Source organism: Penicillium alfredii, assembly GCF_028826965.1.
Source record: "Penicillium alfredii strain IBT 34128 chromosome Unknown utg000009l_segment0_segment0, whole genome shotgun sequence".
Lineage (NCBI taxonomy): Eukaryota > Fungi > Ascomycota > Eurotiomycetes > Eurotiales > Aspergillaceae > Penicillium > Penicillium alfredii.
The window spans coordinates 1,336,940-1,356,038 of NW_026622706.1; the positions used below are offsets into that span (position 1 = coordinate 1,336,940).

Consider the following 19,099-nt stretch of genomic DNA (forward strand, 5'->3'; position numbering starts at 1 on the left):
CGTTCATCCCAGATAGGTGCTTGTCCTTCTAGCAGAGAACGCGAAAGGGGCGATAGGCGGGTAGAACACAAAAAGGGGGGCTGCGCTGAACTAAACTCTCGGGATGGGCTATGGGAGGGAAGGACAGATATGGAGCAGCGGCATCTTTTTTCCCCATTGCTTGCGGTTGCGGTTTCTCTTTTTCTATTTCTTCTGTTTTCTGTTCCATCTTCATAGCGATGAGACGACCGACCAATGATAACCCGGATTCTTTCTTGCCTGGCTGAGAAGTAGTGTGTCTATTCGAGTATTGGAGTATTTTTTTTTTTTCAAAAAAAAGTCTTGTTCTATCTAAATGCACGCTTGAATACGCTCTTTTTCTTTCTCTTCCATCCAAAGACCAACACGAATCAAGATTCTTAGTCTCGGCAATGCAACATAAATGGTCTTGGGTATATTTATTCAGAGGAACATGACAAGAAAGAGATGGTGTTATAGACACGAAGTAAATTCCAAAGAAAAGAAAAGAAGAGAGAAGAAGAAGAAAAGGGTATGCTGTAGTACAGAGACAGAATGCTTGGAAGCCACGCGAAGAGGGCTTGGAGAGCAAAAGAAAAATGAAAAAATTGGATCCGAGTGAGATTGCAAGCCAGCATCTAATAAAGAAAGAAAGTGGTCATGTTTCTTTCTTTCACTTGGTGCCGGTTGAGTCGGAGGCAGTCTTGGTCGCATGCTCTTCGTCATTGGCAGGTAACGCAGCCGGTGAGGGATCAGCGTCCGGGTTCGGCAGAGAGACGCTCTCATCGGCAGGCTTGACCGTCAGACCGAGACCGTGGTTCGGGGAGAGCGGGACAGTGCTGAAGCCATCAGCGTCGACGGGAGCAACATCAATGGATTTTTGCGGGGGGGCATTGTGGTTTTTTGTGTCAGGCTCCTCGGTGTCATAGGCAGGGAAACCCTGCGACAGCGGAGACTTGGGATAGGAGCCGTCGTGGTTAGTGTTCGCAGAGTCAAGGGCGACGTTCTCGTCGTGTTTCGGGACAGGAGCGAAGTCAGAGCTATCGCGGCGCAGCAGGATATTGCTCCAGCGCTTTCGGCGGCTGACACTGCGCGCGAGACCGTCGGGCTCGTCGCTTTGAGCCTGCATAGAGTCGCGGCGGCCGCGGTCCGAATCGGCGCCTGTTTCAGGGACCGCTGGCAGAGGTGGAGTGGAGGGCGATGCAGAGCTGCCCAGGTGAGGACTGGGCGAGGCGCTGCGCTTCTCTTGCCACTCGCGGCGCTTTTCGGTAGCCCACGACCCCCATGAGCTGAAATATGCGCTGGCGCGCTGGCCGGCGGCGCTCACCGAGGCTTGGGCCCCGGTCAGGTCGATGGAGGCTCCGCGGCGGGACCCGGAGGCATCGGAGGCGGGATCGGGAGAGGAAACCGGGGGCGAGGAAATCTGGGCGTCATTTTCCATGGAGACGCGTTGCGACTGCGAGACTTTCTCTTCGCCCCGTTTGCGCTGGGCCTCCCGTCCAGCTTCGACATCAGACCAGAAGCTGTTGAACGCGGCACTCACTTTCTTCTGCCCCATTGCAAAGTGGCGGTTCAGTGCCTCTCGGCCCTCGCGCACTCGCTCATCCAGATGGAGGTCGGCCACCTGCTGGGAAACGCGGCGCTGGATATCATCCATGGTCAGACCGCCCGCACTGGGGTGTCGTGGCTCGGTGATGGAAAACAAGAGTGCATCCGAGGTGAGACGCGAGAACAGGGCATAGTTGGATGTCTTCTGCCACTGAGTAAGGAATTCCGAGTTGAAATCGAGCGCCGGGTCGCCTTCGATGTTAAAATTTTGCAGCTGTGCCCTGCCCCGATGTGCCGACCCCCCAGATGTGAACGCAGTGAGTTCCTCGTGGTATTTCATGCTCGACAGTAATGCCAGCAGATATTCTTCGAACTGAAGGCGAATAAACTCTTCCGAGCCCATAAAACCGTGGGTCTTGGGTAGTTGCGGGTGAGCTTCATCCCAGGTTTCGTTGACAATTTGCGTCAGCAAGTCGATCCAGCGCCTATCGGCTGTGGACAGATACAAGGCATTGCGGAGTGATGGGGATGAAATGCTGATTGTGTCTTCGTCGAGCTGTAATAAATGAGTTGTCAGATAGTCTGTCTAGTATTTTGCGTGGAGTTCAATTGCGCCTCACGTTGATTAAGATATCACTGTAGCGGTCCTTCTGTTGCAAGAGCAGCGAGTTCGTTGACCCCACCACATACGACTTTGTTCCGTCATCTGCCAGCAGATCCAGCTGCTGGAGAGGCGTATAGGGACCAAACATGCTTCCCTGAGAATACGTTAAAGAGAGCCCATATTGCGGAATACTCATTCGCTGTTCAATGCTTACCCTGCCGAATATCTGCAAAGGCAGACCCATGTATGCCAGCACTGTAACGGTCAGCATGTCACCCACACAGCCATGCTTTCAACTCAACCCACAGGAGGTTCTGTCGCTGGTCTTAAGCGACGTTGGCTTCTCCACCGTTTGGGCATAGCTGTCAGAGGCGGGATCTGCGCAGTCATGGAGGCAGTCGATGAGACCAGGTATTAAGGAAATGAGCGAGAATTGAATCATGCACAGCCGTTCACAACGCGAGCCAAAAAAGAGTATCTATAGGAAAATCAGCAGATAGTCCAACCAAGTTTCAGTGGCACATTGCGTACCTTGGGCTGCAGCAGTAATGCTTTAAAGAGAACCAAGGTCTGGTATTTAAATTCGTGGATCATCTCTCGGAGGGAAAGGCCTTGGGATTCGATTAGCATAGGATGAATGGAACCAGCACCGATCTGTATTTACCCAGAGCCTGGTCTTTGGAGGCATCGTCATTTTGCAGGCTGATCACCAGGCCCTCGCGGAATTTCTACGTTGATTTAATATGACAATTGGTTGCAACCCATTTTTGGTGGAGATTACCTTCAGAATATCAATGTCCGAAAAGTCGCTATTCCCTCGCGCTTGATATTAGCTTCCAATATTCTAGGTATCGCGTGCGGTATATGGCTCTTCATCCCAACACACAATCCTGTGGCCGCAACAGTATAATCGGGTTCAACATACCGTTGCGCAAACCAGGCCGAGGTCACCACGGAGAGCTTCTCGCGCAATTGGCCAACTCTTTGCGGTGTATCCGTCACAACCACAACAGCCTTCTGGACCGTTGATCGCGTTACATCGGGCGGGCGATGGATAAGAATCTTGGAGTCCATCTGCCGGGAGCACGCAATACCAAACAGAGAAGTAGCCGGGACCGTCGGGGTTTCTTTTCGACGGAGCGTAAAATAAGAGAATTCCTCGGTAGACCTGAGAACAAAGCAAGCCAAGGATTAGCTTGAGCTGTGCATGGAAAAGGGATCTCTCCGCGTCCCCTTGAAGAGGACAGGAGGGCCCGTACAGATGCGCCCCGTCCGACAGAGCCATGAACGGTAGCAAGGACCAGTCATTTTCGGTTGCGGGATCAGTTCCTTCATCGCCGATACAGTGTTCAATCTCGGGGCCCCTGTTAGGGACGTCGAGGAGTCCCGTCAGCTGAATTCCACGGGAATAACCACGAGCTGTTTCGAGACGCACCGTGCATGGTGGAAATCTATGACCAGCACAATTGGGTCTTGTTTATGTGAGGCCGCCATCTCGGCAGACCATGCAAAGGATGAGGACGCGCCAGGCTCAAAATCCACGAGCAAAAATTCAGGTGTTCCAAAAACAAGGTGATTGATTATTTGGCCCCCGACGCAGCGCGATCGGCCAAGGGGAAAATCGCTGATACGGGGGTTATCGCTCACGTGCTGATTGGCCCGCGTGAAGGCGGTGTGGATGCCCCGCGGTGGTGCCTTGTCTCTCAGGCACCCGAGGGTCACTCTACATCCAACTATAGAAAAAATCAAGGTATAGATCCTTCGGTGAATCGCTAGATGAATCCTTGCCAAGAGAATCCACAGAGATTATGATTGTAACTCAGGTCCTTCATGGACAAGATCTGCCTCCCCCTATTTACCATCCGATTCTGACAGACGCCGAAGGAGCTATGGACAATGAAGTCTCCCAAAAACAAGTAAAACACGCCAGCTTTGCTCCTGAAAAGGGGAAATAAAAAACGATATATGTTTGACACCAAGCCCCTAGGGGCCCAGCAAGGAAAAGAAAAGACAAGAACAGTATGGTCAGGGCAAGATGCCTATGCAAAGGTCTCAGGGAGATTTCCCTGGACGGGTCCCTCCACTAATACCTGGCCACCTTCAGTGCCCTGGTCGATGTTGTGGAAGTCGAGGATTTCAGAGTACCTGCACATTTGGGTAAGTAAGACGAAGAGAAATGACCCCAACCGAGCACCTACATCATAATCTTCCAAGTATCCACGGGGAGATCGGCGTCATTGAACGACCAGTCAAATTTCTCCTGGGCCACCGGCTCGTCGGTTGGGTCGTGATACGGCGCCAGATATTCATGGGCCAAAGCTTCTTCGGCACGAATCCGCTTCCTTGGGTCGAATACCAACATCCGCTCGAGAAGGTCAATGGCTGCGAACAGTCAGCGTTTGTCCCAATAGATCACGGGGAATCCGCTCGAGAGAATCAAAGAGTTCCATCGACAAAGGTCACGTACCATCGGGATCCGCGTTCTTGAACTTATTGACCAGGGGCTGACGCTCGCGTTTCGGTAGGGATTTGACGAATCGCAGAGTCTACAAGGATTAGCACACTTGATGCGAAAGATAAAGCAAGTATTCCACTCACGTTCTCGCTGCAGATTGTCTGGATCACGTCATCCGGGGGCGTCCCCAGCAGCTCGGTGATGATCGAGAACTGATTGACGTGATCTTTTCCAGGGAAAAGCGGTTTCCCCTCCAGCATTTCGGCAAAAATGCAGCCAGCACTCCAGATATCCACCTCCACATCATACTTTTGCCAGGTGAGCATGATCTCGGGGGCACGATAGTATCGTGTTGAGACGTAGCCAGTCATCTGCGGGTCCTGAATCCGAGCCAGACCGAAGTCACAAATTTTGAGGTCGCAGTTTTCGTTAATGAGGATATTGCTGGGCTTCAGATCCCGATGGACCACGCCGGCCGAGTGAACATATTTCAGTCCTCGCTGCGAAGTTATGAGTCTCCGATGGCGTAAACCCCCACAATCTCAGAGAAGGGGAGGGGATCAAAAAAACGAAACTTACCAAGATCTGGTACAGGAAATACTGGATGAACTGTTTCTCGAGGGGTCTGGAGGTCAGGAGGCGGTGAAGATCGGTTCCCAGGAGTTCAGTCACAAAGTAGCTACAGTCGTTAGTTCGATCCGCTACATCTCGGTTCGAAGATGGGGCCGTACATGTCCTCGAGGGGAGAGATGAAGATGTCGCTCAAGCTGATAATCTGTGGAAATGTGAGCGCAGGTTTGGTTATCTGACGGAAGGAAAACCGACGTTCTCATGGCGGAGATGCTTGAGCAGCTTCAGCTCACGGTACGTCCGCTTGGAGAGAACCGGAGTGCTGAACGGCTTCATGATCTTCTTGACCGCGACCGGCTGGGCAGTCAATTGATCTCTTGCGGAGCTATGAAGATCGCATTCCGGTCAGTTATAGGCTTTGGCTGGAGGGATCGAAGTGGCGCTTTGCGACCCTGGTGGGATTCAAAACATACCAGACCAGCCCAAATGCACCCATGCCCACCGGCTGCAAGTCCGCATACCTAGATAACCAAGTCTCAGCAATGAATGCTGCTCATCCCAGCGAGGAGAAAACTTAAAATAGGGAGGCATTGCGAACCGGCTAGTGATCTCGAAGGTGGTGCCAAAGATCTGGGCACGCACGAATTCCGCCATGATGAGGGGGAGGGGGGTTAAAGAATGACCCGGCGGGTAGTAGGCAGAATGAAGAAAAGGAAGAGAAGAACAAGAAACAGAGGATCCAGGGGGATCTCTGCAAAAACAAGAAAAAGAGCGCGAACGAGAGAGATGAAGCAGAAAGAGAAAGGGGGGGGAGGGATATGAAGCGCAAAAGTGGCGGGCAAAAAGGCTGTGGGGAAGGGACTGTCTTCTTTCGGTGAAAAAGCGCCCAAAACAAGGACAATGACGTTCGCGACCGGGCTGACTCAGCACTCAGGCACAACTTGGAAGCCTTGGAATGCCTGGTATACTCGAGCTAGATTAATCTTATTTAATTATTATTATTCTTATGATTTATGTTGGTACTACTATTACTGGTACTACTCCCGCTAGTCTTATTCTACTATTATTACTAGTACTGTTATATTATGCTCTTTTAATTCCATTCTCTATAGTCTTTGCTATTGCCCTAAAGGTATTCCAAGGTTGTCTCCACCCAACCACGCGGCCCGTCTAGACCGGGTCGATTGCCCGGAAGAGGCTTCCCAGCGGCCTTGCACTCCGATGATTCTTACTATAGTATTATATGATAGTATTGTAGTATTATAGTATCATCTCAAATCTTATTTGATTTAAAATATCACCAATCATATGGATCGGAATGATTACACTAAAGACTTCATGAAGACCCCTCATTACTGCATTCAGAGATGATAGACAGGTCCTTCCATGGTTGCAGTGATCAGTCAATAAAACCCAGTTCTTTATGGGTGGATGGTATTTCTTCACACATAGATACCAGCTTAGTAGATAAATATTTCTCCAATATCCATCAGATATACCCTTGTTCAGTCTGGCCAAATATCCGGCCTCAGGCTGCCCACGGGTGTTTGATCTCGCTGACACAGCCATCATGTGCCGTCCGACCGTGGACCTCCCACACCAATTGATGCAGAGCCCATGCAATAATTATCCATCATCCATCTCCCTCTCCCCATACCATGATCTGGGGACAAGCAACCCTAGCTTAGATCGAATCTCCGTTCGAGGGCGGTCATTGCGCGCAGATCCGAGACATGTGAAACAAAAAAGAACCACGCTACTGCAGCTAGAGAACAAAGGCCTTTTTTTGTTGGAGAGCGTGGGCAACCTTGTTCAGACCTGAGGCTGACTCAATGATCCTGGATGACAGGATCGATTGAGATATCTCTCTCTCTGGAAACCATCTCCAACCACATTATCACCAATAATATCAGAACTGACCATTTATGGATACATTATTTTGATTATTGACAAAGTACCCCTGTCTATTTCTTTAGAGGGGATACTCGAGATCATCCACATCCCGAAAGGAATCCCCACGTGGCACGTGAACTCCCCAGAGCATGCCTCAGGCCACAAATCCCCGATGTGCGTCACGACTCTCCACCTCAGCTCCTCCGCAGTGGATGTCATCCGTTGATATTGCCCCAGACAATTGCCGGGCAATAGGAATCTCAGTTGACTACCTGAGTATAGGGATCTGCCATGATCATATGGGAGAATACTCGAAAAATATTCGACCTGACTAGTCATTGTCGTCACTTTCATCACTCTCGTTACGTTCAGTACAGCAAAGTAGTCCAGGAAGACGACCGATAGACGGGAATACGATTGGGGGTCAAAGAACATGATCGCACGGTCATTTCGGTGGCGCCCCCAACGATGGAATTGCCCGTTCTGCCGTGGCCCCCAGTCTGTGATTTTTTTTTTCGCTTGCAAAACGTCTTACGCGTGAAATCTTAATGGATTCTTCCTGGGGAGATACCTCTGCAGTCTTGGGCGAGAACAGGGGCCCAACGCCCCATCTCGATATGCCAAGGTTGATTGGGGCGTAGATACTCTCTCTCTCTCTCTCAACCATGTAGCCTATGGATTAGACCTATGGATAGGTGTATGGGTATACCCCAAGACTAACTAATGTAGCCCAAGACTTACTAGGAACGTAAAAACAGATCAAAAAAAAAAAAAAAAAAAAACAGGGAGGCTCAAGAGATCTGAAATAAAAACACCAATTTTTTTGTTTTCTTTTTTTAAATTAATTTTGAATTTTTCTCAAGCCAAGAGCTCGTTTATTACGAGGGATGTCAGCTCTCTTCGTACACGTTTTTTTTTCTTTTTTTTACCCGCGCCAAACCTAACACCCTCCAAACTGGCCATCTCCACTCTCTCACCCCCCCATGGTGGTCGCACTGACCTGCTTTTCTCTCTGCTTCTTTGTCCCCTCTATTGTGTCGACTCTGTCAACCTCCTTCTCTCTTGAACGTTGACTGAGTCCCCTTGTGCGGTGCAGGATTTCTCGCCCCTCCCCCAACGCCCCCGGGATCTCTTCCCCTACCGCTCTACCCGCTCCCGAATCCATCATTCCCCTGCAAACCCGTCTGAGCGCACCCGACCGAACCCATCTTTCCGATCGTAAACTCCGATTTTACTTGTGCGGTTTTCAACTTGATCGTACGCCTCTCCCCAACATACGCCGTCGTGCTCTTGTCGCGATTCTTACTCGTGTGAGGTGGTGGGCGGTAGTCCCACAAAACGTCACGAGCTCCGGTCGCCTCCATAGGCTGACTCCGACTGCTTTCGCGGATGGTTGATGAGTCTCCCTACTGGTCTGGATTATTGAAGAATTCGCGACCATGGGGCTGTGTTTCAGCACAGAGTCCGCGGGGGACGCGGAACAGAAGAAGAGAAGCCAGATGATCGACCGGAAACTGGAGGAAGACTCTCGGCGACTACGAAGGGAATGCAAGATTCTTCTTCTGGGTACGTTTGGAGCTGGCTCTGGTGGGGGGAAGAGCTTGCCGGTGCAGTGCCAGCTGACTTCATATCCGCAGGGTCCGGAGAAAGTGGCAAGTCTACGATTGTCAAGCAGATGAAAATCATCCACCAAAATGGTTATACGGTCGAAGAACTTGCGCTGTACCGGTTGACCGTGTATAAGAATCTCCTGGACTGCGCGAAAGCGCTGATCGGCGCATACCAACACTTTGAGCTCGAACCGTCGAGTCAGCGGGTCCAGGAGTACATCACCTTCTTGGAGGACTACAGCGTTGACCCCGACCCAAACACCCCACTGGATCTGAAAGTGGGCGATGCGATCACATACCTATGGAATGACCCTTGCACATCAACCGTTCTGGAACACCAGAATGAGTTCTACCTGATGGATTCCGCACCATAGTAAGCATCGCACTTGGTGGCTCTGAAGTGGGATGGGACCTTGCTCACTCGTCACTAGTTTCTTCGAAGAAGCGAAGCGAATAACGGCACCGGATTATATTCCCAACGTCTCCGACGTGCTCCGAGCACGAACCAAGACCACTGGTATCTACGAGACAAGGTTCACAATGGGCCAGTTGAGTATACAGTACGTGGGCAATTCCTTCCCACCATCCCGGCTATCGGAGACGCCACTAACCGGTCGCACAGCATGTTCGATGTGGGTGGCCAGCGCAGCGAGCGAAAGAAGTGGATCCACTGCTTCGAGAACGTCACATCCATTATTTTCTGCGTGGCATTGAGTGAATATGATCAGGTGCTACTGGAGAAAAGCGATCAAGTAAGCCCTGGGTGTGTCTATGAAGAAGACTGTTCCGTTGCTGACGAAGGAAAAGAACCGAATGATGGAGAGCTTGGTCCTCTTCGATTCCGTGGTCAATTCTCGATGGTTCATGCGGACGAGTATCATCCTTTTCTTGAACAAGGTTGATTTATTCCGACTGAAGCTCCCACGATCACCATTGAGCAATTACTTCCCGGATTACTCGGGCGGAAATGATGTCAACCGCGCTGCGAAATATCTCCTTTGGCGATTCAACCAGGTGAATCGAGCGCACCTGAATCTCTACCCACAGTAAGTTCCCATATTCTATCTCAATTGCCGATATATTTGCAAGAAACTTCCATTCTAACGCTTTTCCCCCTTACAGTCTCACCCAAGCGACTGATACCACCAACATTCGCTTAGTTTTTGCAGCGGTCAAGGAGACGATTCTGCAAAATGCTTTGAAAGACTCAGGCATTCTGTGAGTTGCTTGTACTTTCTTTGAAGGATTAATTTCTTTACCTGCAAATGTGCGATGCATTTGAGCCCTTGACATATTGTGCCTCGATCTTAAGAGGGCTTTACCGAGTCACCCTCCAATCTCTCATACCCCGACATTCCCCTACTTTGTTCTGGCTTCTCATCAGCCGCAGGTGTTGACGGCGCTGTTTTTCTCTTTCCCGGGCTATATCTCTGGCGCTGGTTTGGGTCATCTCCCGCTTTTGATCTTTATAAGGTGGTATCCACTGTGTTCTTCCTCTCCCTACGGTGAATCTATGGGGCTTCAGAATCTCCGATGCATGTGGGTGAGATCTTCTGTCCTGATTTTGCATTGTTTTCTTAGCTCCTGATTCAACCTCCGACGAGCGTGTTCTTCTCTTTCTCCGATTTTGAAAAAGAGGTCGAGGCTTGCGTATAGTGACACTCGTACCTACCTATGTTGGGCCTCTCTTTTCTCTCTATGTACCCAGATATCCTCATGGATTGTTTTATTTCTTGCCTCCGACTGACTCTTTTCTCGTTATCTGGATTTTTGTTTGCCTCTTTCCCTTTCAGCCTCACCTTTCATGCATATGACGGCGGTTCTCCGTTGAGTTTCTGGGGGTCTCATCTCCTTTGCCTTCATGTTTTTTTTTTTTTATATATACTATTATAACCCGCGATTTCAAGCGCTTTGATTGCATAAGAAGCTTTCTGGTTTAATTTGTCTTTGCGGTTTGCCCTTACCAGTATTGAGTTGCTTTATCCTCCCCAAAAAGTCTGGTAATTCTTGGATCTCCCTGGAATTATTTGATAGTTTGGTCTGGCAAGCGGGATATGCGATTCTGTCCTTGGTGCCGGTCCAAGGGTTGCCATGCTGTACTCATCTATTCTCGCGAGACGAAGTGTGCCGTGTGGAACCCGCTATTCTTTCCTATGTCTTCGACTCAATCTACTTTCTGTGGGTAGTGGTGTCATCAAGAGTAGGTTGGTTCTATGCTCTCTCGGTGGAGAACTACGGAACGGCTCGTGGTATAGTGGAGAAGAGGTCAGCTGTTGAAATTTTGATTGCAGCCCGAGATGTTCCGTGGACTATTTCATGGATAATTAGCTTGTAAGAATACTAATTGATTAATTAATCTTAGAGCTTAATACAGTTACCATGGTCATTAATATTATATCCAGAGTCCAAGACCGAGTGCACGGAGTTGCAGCGACGATCTAGCCCCACCAGAGCTCTTCCGCATGCGTCGTCGATGTATACGAGGCGCGAGAAAGCACTCCAAACCAACTCGAAGAGAACACGGCCCCATGTTTGCCAAAGTGGTGTGATACTGGATCTCAATGTGGTCGCTACTTTCAGGGTACCTCTGGTTTGTACTCTCCAAACGGTGTGAGGCAGGTAGCTGCCCCGTACCTCCCGTGTTCCAGGCCCGGTGTCACCAGTCATGACTGTAGCCCCTCTTTCTTGTCTCACGTCTCCTCTTCTCCCTTTGATTTTCTTCCTTTCTCCTGTTCATCATTCCCGGTGAGCTCCTCGGCATTGCTGTTAGCTTTCTTTCCCTCACCAGCTTGCTGTCTTCCAGAGTTCCTTCTCTCACCCGGCACTCCCCCATCCTCTATCACAAGCATCCCCACACCATGGCAACCGAGCGTCGAGAACGAAGACCCTCAGTGGGAGCCCCTATTGCCGACCTCCAGGGTCCTGTCGGTCCTGGATTCAGTCGGCCCAAACACAAGCGCACTTTCACGGGTTTCGGGCCCTCGGAGATCAAGAGTGTAGAAGCGAGCATCCCCGAGCCTTTACGTGAGGCGTGAGTAGTTTATTGAATTGTGTGATTTGGAATCGTCGATAATGAGCTGACCACTGCGAGTTCGGGACTTGCAGCTGGCGCAAATACGTATGTGGAACCCGGTGTCCCTGGGTTTGGCTGTACAACGCTGATGTCGCTCGGGTCTTTTAGTCCGCTGCTGGATTTTCAAACAAAGAAGAATTCGAGGTAAGCCTGTACCAATCCATGCGATTATCTCGTTTCCAACTGACCGCGGTTGCAGAAAGAGCTTGTGCGCCATATTGAGACGACGCTTGCTCGCTCGCTGTACAACTGCGATGAATCGTATGTGCTTAAACTACATGAAAAAAAAAAGGCTTGGTTGTATTAACTATAGCTCTTTTCCTTCGACAGCGCTGCATACTCCGGAACAGCGCTGGCTTTTAGGGATCGGTTGATCATCGACTGGAACAAGACCCAGCAGCGTCAGACATTCAATGACCAGAAGAGAGTATACTGTATGTCTTATGCAGGGAGCCGAATCAACTTCGGTGATGAAGAGTCCTAATACATGACTTCTAGACCTCTCCCTTGAATTTCTCATGGGGCGAGCGCTGGACAATGCGATGCTGAATGTGGGCCAGAAAGAGGCAGCTCGAGGTAAGTGTGCATGGAAGCTGAGTCTCTAAGCATTACCACTGAATACCCTCCTAGATGGTCTGAGAGACCTTGGCTTCCGCATCGAGGACATCATCAGCCAAGAACACGACGCGGCCCTGGGTAACGGTGGTCTCGGGCGTTTGGCAGCATGTCTCTTGGACAGCCTGGCGACACTGAACTACCCAGCATGGGGTTATGGCCTGCGATATCGCTACGGGATCTTCAAACAGGAGATTGTCAATGGCTACCAGATGGAGATTCCGGACTACTGGCTTGACAACAACCCTTGGGAGTTTCCCCGACATGAAATCACCGTTGATATTCAATTCTACGGCTGCGTCCGCAAATACCAGGACGAGAATGGCAGGATCGTCCACTCCTGGGAGGACGGTGAAATAGTTCAAGCAGTCGCTTACGATGTGCCGATTCCTGGATATGGCACCAAGACGACCAACAATCTCCGCCTGTGGTCGAGCAAGGCAAGTAGCGGCGAGTTTGACTTCCAGAAATTCAATGCCGGAGACTACGAAAGCGCCGTGGCGGACCAGCAGAGCGCCGAGACCATCTCGGCCGTGCTTTACCCGAACGACAACCTGGAACGAGGTAAAGAGCTCCGCCTGAAGCAGCAGTATTTCTGGTGTGCGGCTTCTTTGTATGATATTGTCCGGCGATTCAAGAAGACCAAGCGGGCGTGGAGCGAGTTCCCCGATCAGGTGGCGATTCAGCTCAACGACACCCACCCGACTCTTGCAATCGTGGAGTTGCAGCGCATCCTGATTGACATTGAAGGTCTCGAATGGGATGAGGCATGGGTCATCGTGACCAAAACCTTCGGGTACACCAACCACACGGTTTTGCCCGAGGCGCTGGAGAAATGGTCGGTTCTGCTGATGCAAAACCTGCTTCCACGACACCTGCAGATCATCTACGATGTCAACCTGTTTTTCTTGCAGTCGGTCGAGAAACGGTTCCCCAACGACCGGAACATGCTGGCGCGAGTTTCAGTCATTGAAGAAACGCATCCCAAGATGGTGCGCATGGCGCATCTGGCCATTATTGGGTCGCACAAAGTGAATGGCGTGGCTGAATTGCATTCCGATCTCATCAAAGCCACCATATTCAAAGATTTTGTGGAGATCTATGGTCCAGACCGGTTCACCAATGTCACCAATGGCATTACCCCCCGGCGCTGGCTGCACCAAGCCAACCCGAAGTTGTCTGCGCTGATTGCCGAGAAACTCGGAGGATACGAGTTCTTGACAGACCTGACCCTCTTGGATAAGCTAGAGGCATTTGTGGATGACAAGGCCTTCCGAGAAGACTGGGCGAGGATCAAATCGGCCAATAAACTGCTCTTGGCTAGGTACATCAAGGATACGACAGGATTTGACGTGAACCCGAATGCACTGTTTGACGTGCAGGTGAAGCGCATTCACGAGTACAAGCGCCAGCAACTGAATATCTTCGGGGTGATTCACCGCTACCTGAGCATCAAAGCGATGTCGGCCGACGAGCGCAAGAAGGTCGTGCCTCGAGTGTCGATCTTCGGTGGTAAGGCGGCTCCGGGATATTGGATGGCAAAGACGGTCATCCACCTCATCAACAACGTGGCATCCGTTGTGAACAAGGACCCGGAGATTGGCGACCTCCTGAAGGTGATTTTCATTGAGGATTACAACGTCAGCAAGGCTGAGATCATCTGCCCGGCGTCGGACATCAGCGAGCACATCTCCACGGCTGGCACCGAGGCCAGCGGCACGAGTAACATGAAGTTCGTCCTGAACGGCGGATTGATCATCGGGACTTGCGATGGCGCGAATGTAATTTGCCAACCACAGACCCTGATTTGTTATTTGGGAACTAATTATTAACTACTCATACCACAGATCGAAATCACGCGCGAGATCGGCGAGCAAAACATCTTCCTCTTTGGCACGCTCGCCGAAGACGTCGAAGACCTGCGCCACCGGCACTTCTACAGCGATTTCCAGCTGGATGCCCAGCTGGAGCGGGTGTTTAATGCCATCAAGGAGGACATGTTCGGCGACGCGGCCGACTTTGCCGCGCTCACGGCGTCGATCGAGGAGCACGGCGATTACTATCTGGTGTCGGACGACTTCAACTCGTACGTCACCACGCACGAGATGGTCGACGAGACGTTCCAGAATAAAGAGAAGTGGCTGGCCAAGTCGATTACCAGCGTTGCGCGCATGGGCTTTTTCTCGACGGACCGGGTGATTAATGAGTATGCTGATAGTATCTGGAACGTGGAGCCTCTGGAGGTGAAGGATTGATTTCATCTCTTCTTTTGTGGTATCCTGTCCTTTCTTTTCTTTCTTCTCTGGTTGCATTTCTCGCTCTGGTTTGATGGTGACTTGCATGGATTTAATACTATCATTCTCAGTCTAATGGCAGTTTTCCTAAGATCCAAGACAATACTTCCTAATACTCACTCTGAGCCAGGAGATAGATCCACGTCTGAAAGAAAGAAGAGCATATTCCATTAACACCGTGTATTGTTAACATCTTTTATACATAATCTATCTCCGACTAGAACATTTATATACAAAGCATCTATCACCAGCCCCATCAGCAACTGTATCAAGGGAGGAATACATCGACACGAAACTCATGGCTGGAATGATATGTATGGCAAAGCCAACATCCGTCCGATGTATGTCGGTCCGATGCATGAAGTCACGAGAAAAGAAAGCCATCAATCATCAAGAATTTAACCGAGAATTAGTGGCCTGCACAGAGAACAGAAAAGAAAAGAGGAAATCCGCTTCAAGCCACAGCCGCAGGCTCGTCGTCTTCCTGGATGGTTTTGGGCTTGTAGTCTGAGAAAGTCTCGGGCCAGAGGAACATCTTCTCTTCCTGGGAGGGAGTGGCAGCAGCCATGAGGGTGGGGACCTAAGGAATCAGCATCGGCATACTTTCTAAGCATATACACATACGCATGTATATGCATAGTATATGTATATCAAGGGAGTAAGGGAGTAGGGGAGGAGAGGGGGGGGGGACCATACAGCCTCACGACTCGAAATCCGACGCCAAAGATTAGCCCGCGGGTTATACCGCACCGGCTTACCCACACCCCCAGTCTTGGACTGATCCTCGCGACTAATGGCCTCAATATCGCGCTTGATATCCGCGAAAGTGTTAAAGGGCGTGCACTCGATCCCGTGCTCGTGACAGTACTCCTCGAGGCGCAGACCGCGGCGCGCAAACAGCACGTCGGCCTCGCGCGCCGCCGCCAGGTCCGAAACGCCGTCGCCGATAAACACGATCAGCGGGATCTCGTCGGGCGAGCACTCGGCCTGGGCCTGGGCGCGGCCCTCGTTGACGCTCAGGGCCTTGTCGAGGCCCGAGTCGGTGTTGTGGCGCCAGATGGGTTTCCATTGGGAGCCGATGGCTGGGATGGTGAGGTCGTTGGCAATGATGTCGATGGAGGAGGACTTGATTTTGTTAGCATTCACACTTTTCCTCATTCTCTTGCTTATACTTTTTTTTGGTTCCTTGTAAGTGTTACTCACCTCCTGCGTCCCCAAATACGTATCCAACACCCTTCGCAACACAGGCTTCAGCCCCGCGCTGATGACATTAAACGGGAACCCGTTCGCGACGCAGTACTGGTGGAACTCGCGGAAGTGCGGGTCCATCTGGATGGTCTGGTCCATGACGACGAAGCCGTCGTCGAACGGGATGCTCAGCGACCCCCACATCTCGTCGGAAACCTCGCGGAACGACCGCTCGCCGGACTTGATCTGCTCTTCCAGCTTGCCGCGGTAGGTGGCGCCGCAGCCGTGGTTGTCGACGAGGACATGGCCTGTGTCTTGCATGCAGATTGTGCCGTCGAAGTCTATGACAATGGGGGTGGCGGATTTGGTTGTTAGCTATCTTGAGAAAATATAGTTTCATTGGTCTTTAGGGAGAACCTGGAGGTAGGGCACATACCGGAGAAGATGATGATCTTTCGTTTTTGGTTGGTGGGGTTTGTCTTTGCGTTGGTCATTGTGAGGGCTGAGAGAGAACTACGGGTCCGGAGAATTGAGAGGAAAGAAATAAGAGAAAATCTTAGTAGGTACACGAAGAACGCCGAGCGAAAAATGAAGATGAAATAGAACGAGAAAAAAAAAAAGAAAAAAAGGTTGGACCGACAACAATCTAAGTATGCCAGAGAAACGCCCGATCGAAACAAGACACGGCGTATGACGTATGGACGATCAGAACATCATCGGGTGGGTACAAGACCAAAGCCGATAGAATGCCAGAATCAAGTCTACAACTCCCGAGCCCGTCGGTGGATTGGCCGAGTGGGTGGTGGGGCTGTGGAGAAGAGGCACAATTCCGGTTGACCGGAAAATATACAACTTGGAAAACTTGGAATTGGAGGCTATTCACTAATATCCCAAGTCAATACCTGGTCTAAGCCGACAACTCGGCAACCCGACGTTGCAATTCCGGCACGGCCCGAAGCTGCAAATCGAGTTCTTCTTTCTCACTAAGAAACGGGGAGTCAGCAAAGATTCCAGGGTGCGGGGTTGTGGGGGGATGGGAAGTAGTTTATAAAACTTACTCTTCCAATTTCAACCGTCGTTCCCAGTCCAATCCGGTGAAAATGTAGTCTCCCTGGCCATCAAACTGCAGGATCTTCTGGTGGTACTTCCACAGACTGCGCCGGTGCGACACTGTCATGAGCGTGATCCCCAGTTTCTTGGCTGTCTCGTACATGACCTTCTCGATCTCCAGCGTCACTGACGACGTACACTCATCCAGGATGGCGAATTTCGGTCGGTGGTAGAACAGTCGGGCCATGGCGATGCGCTGCTGCAAACCGCCCGACAGCACATCGCGCCACTCTTCCTCTGCATCCCAGCCCCCGGGCCGGTCCACGACCGATGCAATCTCGACAACGGACAGGACCTCGTACAGGTCCGCATCGGTGACTCCCTTGGCGCGCATCTCGCGCACCCCATCCGGATAGATGACTTGCTGGCGCAGCGTCCCGCGGGACAGGTACGGTCGCTGAGGGATATAGAAGATGTCATCGAACTGGGGTTTCTTGACCATGCCCCCGTATACCGGCCAGAGCCCGCCCAGAATTCGGAAGAGGGACGACTTGCCGCATCCGTTGGGACCGACGATCAAGAGATGATCACCGGGATGGACGGTAAATGACAGTTTGCGCACCAGGACGTCTCCGTTTGGTGAAACGATGGGAACATCTGTGAACTCAATCGAGTCGCTTTCCATGACCTCGCCCCGGCCAGACAGAACAGCTGCGTTCTCCTCAGTTGAGGCTGAGGAAACCAGCTTCTTCTCAAATCTCCCGGCCACCAAGTCATCCATGACTTCCATCAGAGATGAAACACGCGACGTGAAGCCGGCCAGCTCGGAAATTTCCTTGTAAGAGAACATCAGACGGCCAAAAGCATCCGACGATGATAGTAACATTCGGCGATTCGTGACAAAACCTGGCCATGATTAGCATTATCTTGGCAAGCATAGAAAAAAAAAAAAGACTCACTTTCGGTGCGGTCTCCCATAGTCTGAGTGACTTGACCCGGGATCTTGAAAAATACGGGCAAGCTGCAGAGTACCAAACCCAGAGCTCCCCAGAAGTACTTGATAACAAAATCCTCCATGAAACCGTGGTACAGGCGCCTGCGCAAGATACGGTTCACATGCTTAATCAGTGTGAAGTATCCTTTATCCAGGGTATCTTTCTCGGCCTCGTGGCCATGGTACAAAGCCACCTCCTCACTGTAATCAATGAGTCTTGAGTGGAGGAACCGGAACTCGCCCTCGAGCCGGGCCTCATCGGCGACATATTTGCCAAACGGCGGTGTCAGCATGCGCATGACGTTGGCAGACAGCTGGACCAGCAAACTCATGATAAACAGGCCCTCGCCGCCGACGTTCTTCGAGAGAGAGTAGTTGTAGATGGCCATATCGAGGATTGGCTTGGCCAGATTAGAGTACAGCTCCGCTAAACTGTCGGAGAAGCGCGACACATCGACAGTGACAAGTTGGTCGGGGTTCTTGATGCGGTCATCGAGAGCGGAGATGGCGTAGAATGTCATGTTTGACAGGTATTTATCGTGTATATAATCAGTCAAGCGTTTTCGGTAACTAAGAGATAGTTTACATTGGTGATATGAAAGCTAGCGTGGTGGAGTCAGTAACACAGTCCAGTCGGTCGCATCTCGGATTCCCAAGGACTTACCATCGAATTCGTGAATGTCGCCGGGACAGCCACGATCATCCACCACACAAGCCCCAGTAAGAAGTCCTTCCCCTTGCCGCGCACCAAGTTGCTCACTAGCCTGCCATCCAACTCGGCGACATACAGACTGAGCAAGGTGCGCAGTACGAGGAAGACACTGTGGCTGACCAACAGCCGCAGCTCCTTGCTGCGCCATCCGGGAATGACAATCTTCAGCAAGCGCAGCAGGTGCTTGAAGAATTCGCGATTGATCTCAACGCGCTTCTTGCGCGGTTGTTCTTCGTCGCCGAGACTGCTGGTGCCGGGCCGCCTCCGCAGATCAACCTGCTGCGACGCGGCTTTTTGTTCGGAGATTGCATTGTGAATCCGCTTAGCGAGCGCCGCGAAGAGAGCAAGGTAGACCGCGCGTGAGATGCGGGTGCGGTGCCGGAGGTAGAGGGAGGTGAGACTGGAGAGGATCTGCTTGACGGAGCGTTCGGGCGGCAACAGTTTGGACTGGACCGCCATGGCGAAGCTATCAGGGGATGCCGATCAGCCAGAGACA

At 51.2% G+C, this 19,099-nt stretch overlaps 6 protein-coding genes across 6 annotated transcripts; 2 read left to right on the top strand and 4 right to left on the bottom strand.

Moving 5' to 3' along the window:
- Positions 1–670: 670 nt before the first annotated feature.
- Positions 671–3,643, bottom strand: NUU61_006422 (uncharacterized protein; the record flags this gene model as incomplete). The annotated part of the gene is made up of 10 exons (XM_056656950.1): positions 671–2,101; positions 2,166–2,303; positions 2,364–2,404; positions 2,456–2,627; positions 2,681–2,760; positions 2,814–2,877; positions 2,931–2,958; positions 3,075–3,317; positions 3,409–3,513; positions 3,585–3,643. The coding sequence occupies 10 exons, from the start codon at positions 3,641–3,643 to the stop codon at positions 671–673; spliced, it is 2,361 nt and encodes a 786-aa protein (XP_056509750.1).
- Positions 3,644–4,188: 545 nt separating this feature from the next.
- On the bottom strand, positions 4,189–5,828 carry sakA (mitogen-activated protein kinase HOG1; the record flags this gene model as incomplete). The annotated part of the gene is made up of 9 exons (XM_056656951.1): positions 4,189–4,294; positions 4,348–4,531; positions 4,617–4,695; positions 4,748–5,104; positions 5,184–5,283; positions 5,336–5,379; positions 5,430–5,559; positions 5,648–5,695; positions 5,773–5,828. The coding sequence occupies 9 exons, from the start codon at positions 5,826–5,828 to the stop codon at positions 4,189–4,191; spliced, it is 1,104 nt and encodes a 367-aa protein (XP_056509751.1).
- A 2,678-nt stretch (positions 5,829–8,506) lies between these two features.
- gpaB (guanine nucleotide-binding protein subunit alpha gpaB) lies at positions 8,507–9,899 on the top strand (the record flags this gene model as incomplete). Its single annotated transcript, XM_056656952.1, has 6 exons — positions 8,507–8,633; positions 8,705–9,050; positions 9,109–9,237; positions 9,300–9,429; positions 9,485–9,723; positions 9,800–9,899. The coding sequence occupies 6 exons, from the start codon at positions 8,507–8,509 to the stop codon at positions 9,897–9,899; spliced, it is 1,071 nt and encodes a 356-aa protein (XP_056509752.1).
- Positions 9,900–11,535: 1,636 nt separating this feature from the next.
- On the top strand, positions 11,536–14,620 carry glpV (glycogen phosphorylase; the record flags this gene model as incomplete). Its single annotated transcript, XM_056656953.1, has 8 exons — positions 11,536–11,708; positions 11,783–11,795; positions 11,859–11,894; positions 11,950–12,011; positions 12,081–12,184; positions 12,249–12,326; positions 12,381–14,146; positions 14,213–14,620. 8 exons carry the CDS (start codon positions 11,536–11,538, stop codon positions 14,618–14,620), a joined length of 2,640 nt encoding a protein of 879 aa, XP_056509753.1.
- Positions 14,621–15,113: 493 nt separating this feature from the next.
- NUU61_006426 (uncharacterized protein) lies at positions 15,114–16,341 on the bottom strand (the record flags this gene model as incomplete). The annotated part of the gene is made up of 4 exons (XM_056656954.1): positions 15,114–15,239; positions 15,356–15,784; positions 15,863–16,188; positions 16,284–16,341. The coding sequence occupies 4 exons, from the start codon at positions 16,339–16,341 to the stop codon at positions 15,114–15,116; spliced, it is 939 nt and encodes a 312-aa protein (XP_056509754.1).
- Positions 16,342–16,754: 413 nt separating this feature from the next.
- Positions 16,755–19,062, bottom strand: NUU61_006427 (ATP-binding cassette long-chain fatty acid transporter PXA2; the record flags this gene model as incomplete). The annotated part of the gene is made up of 4 exons (XM_056656955.1): positions 16,755–16,830; positions 16,906–17,803; positions 17,857–18,493; positions 18,556–19,062. The coding sequence occupies 4 exons, from the start codon at positions 19,060–19,062 to the stop codon at positions 16,755–16,757; spliced, it is 2,118 nt and encodes a 705-aa protein (XP_056509755.1).
- Positions 19,063–19,099: the final 37 nt, after the last annotated feature.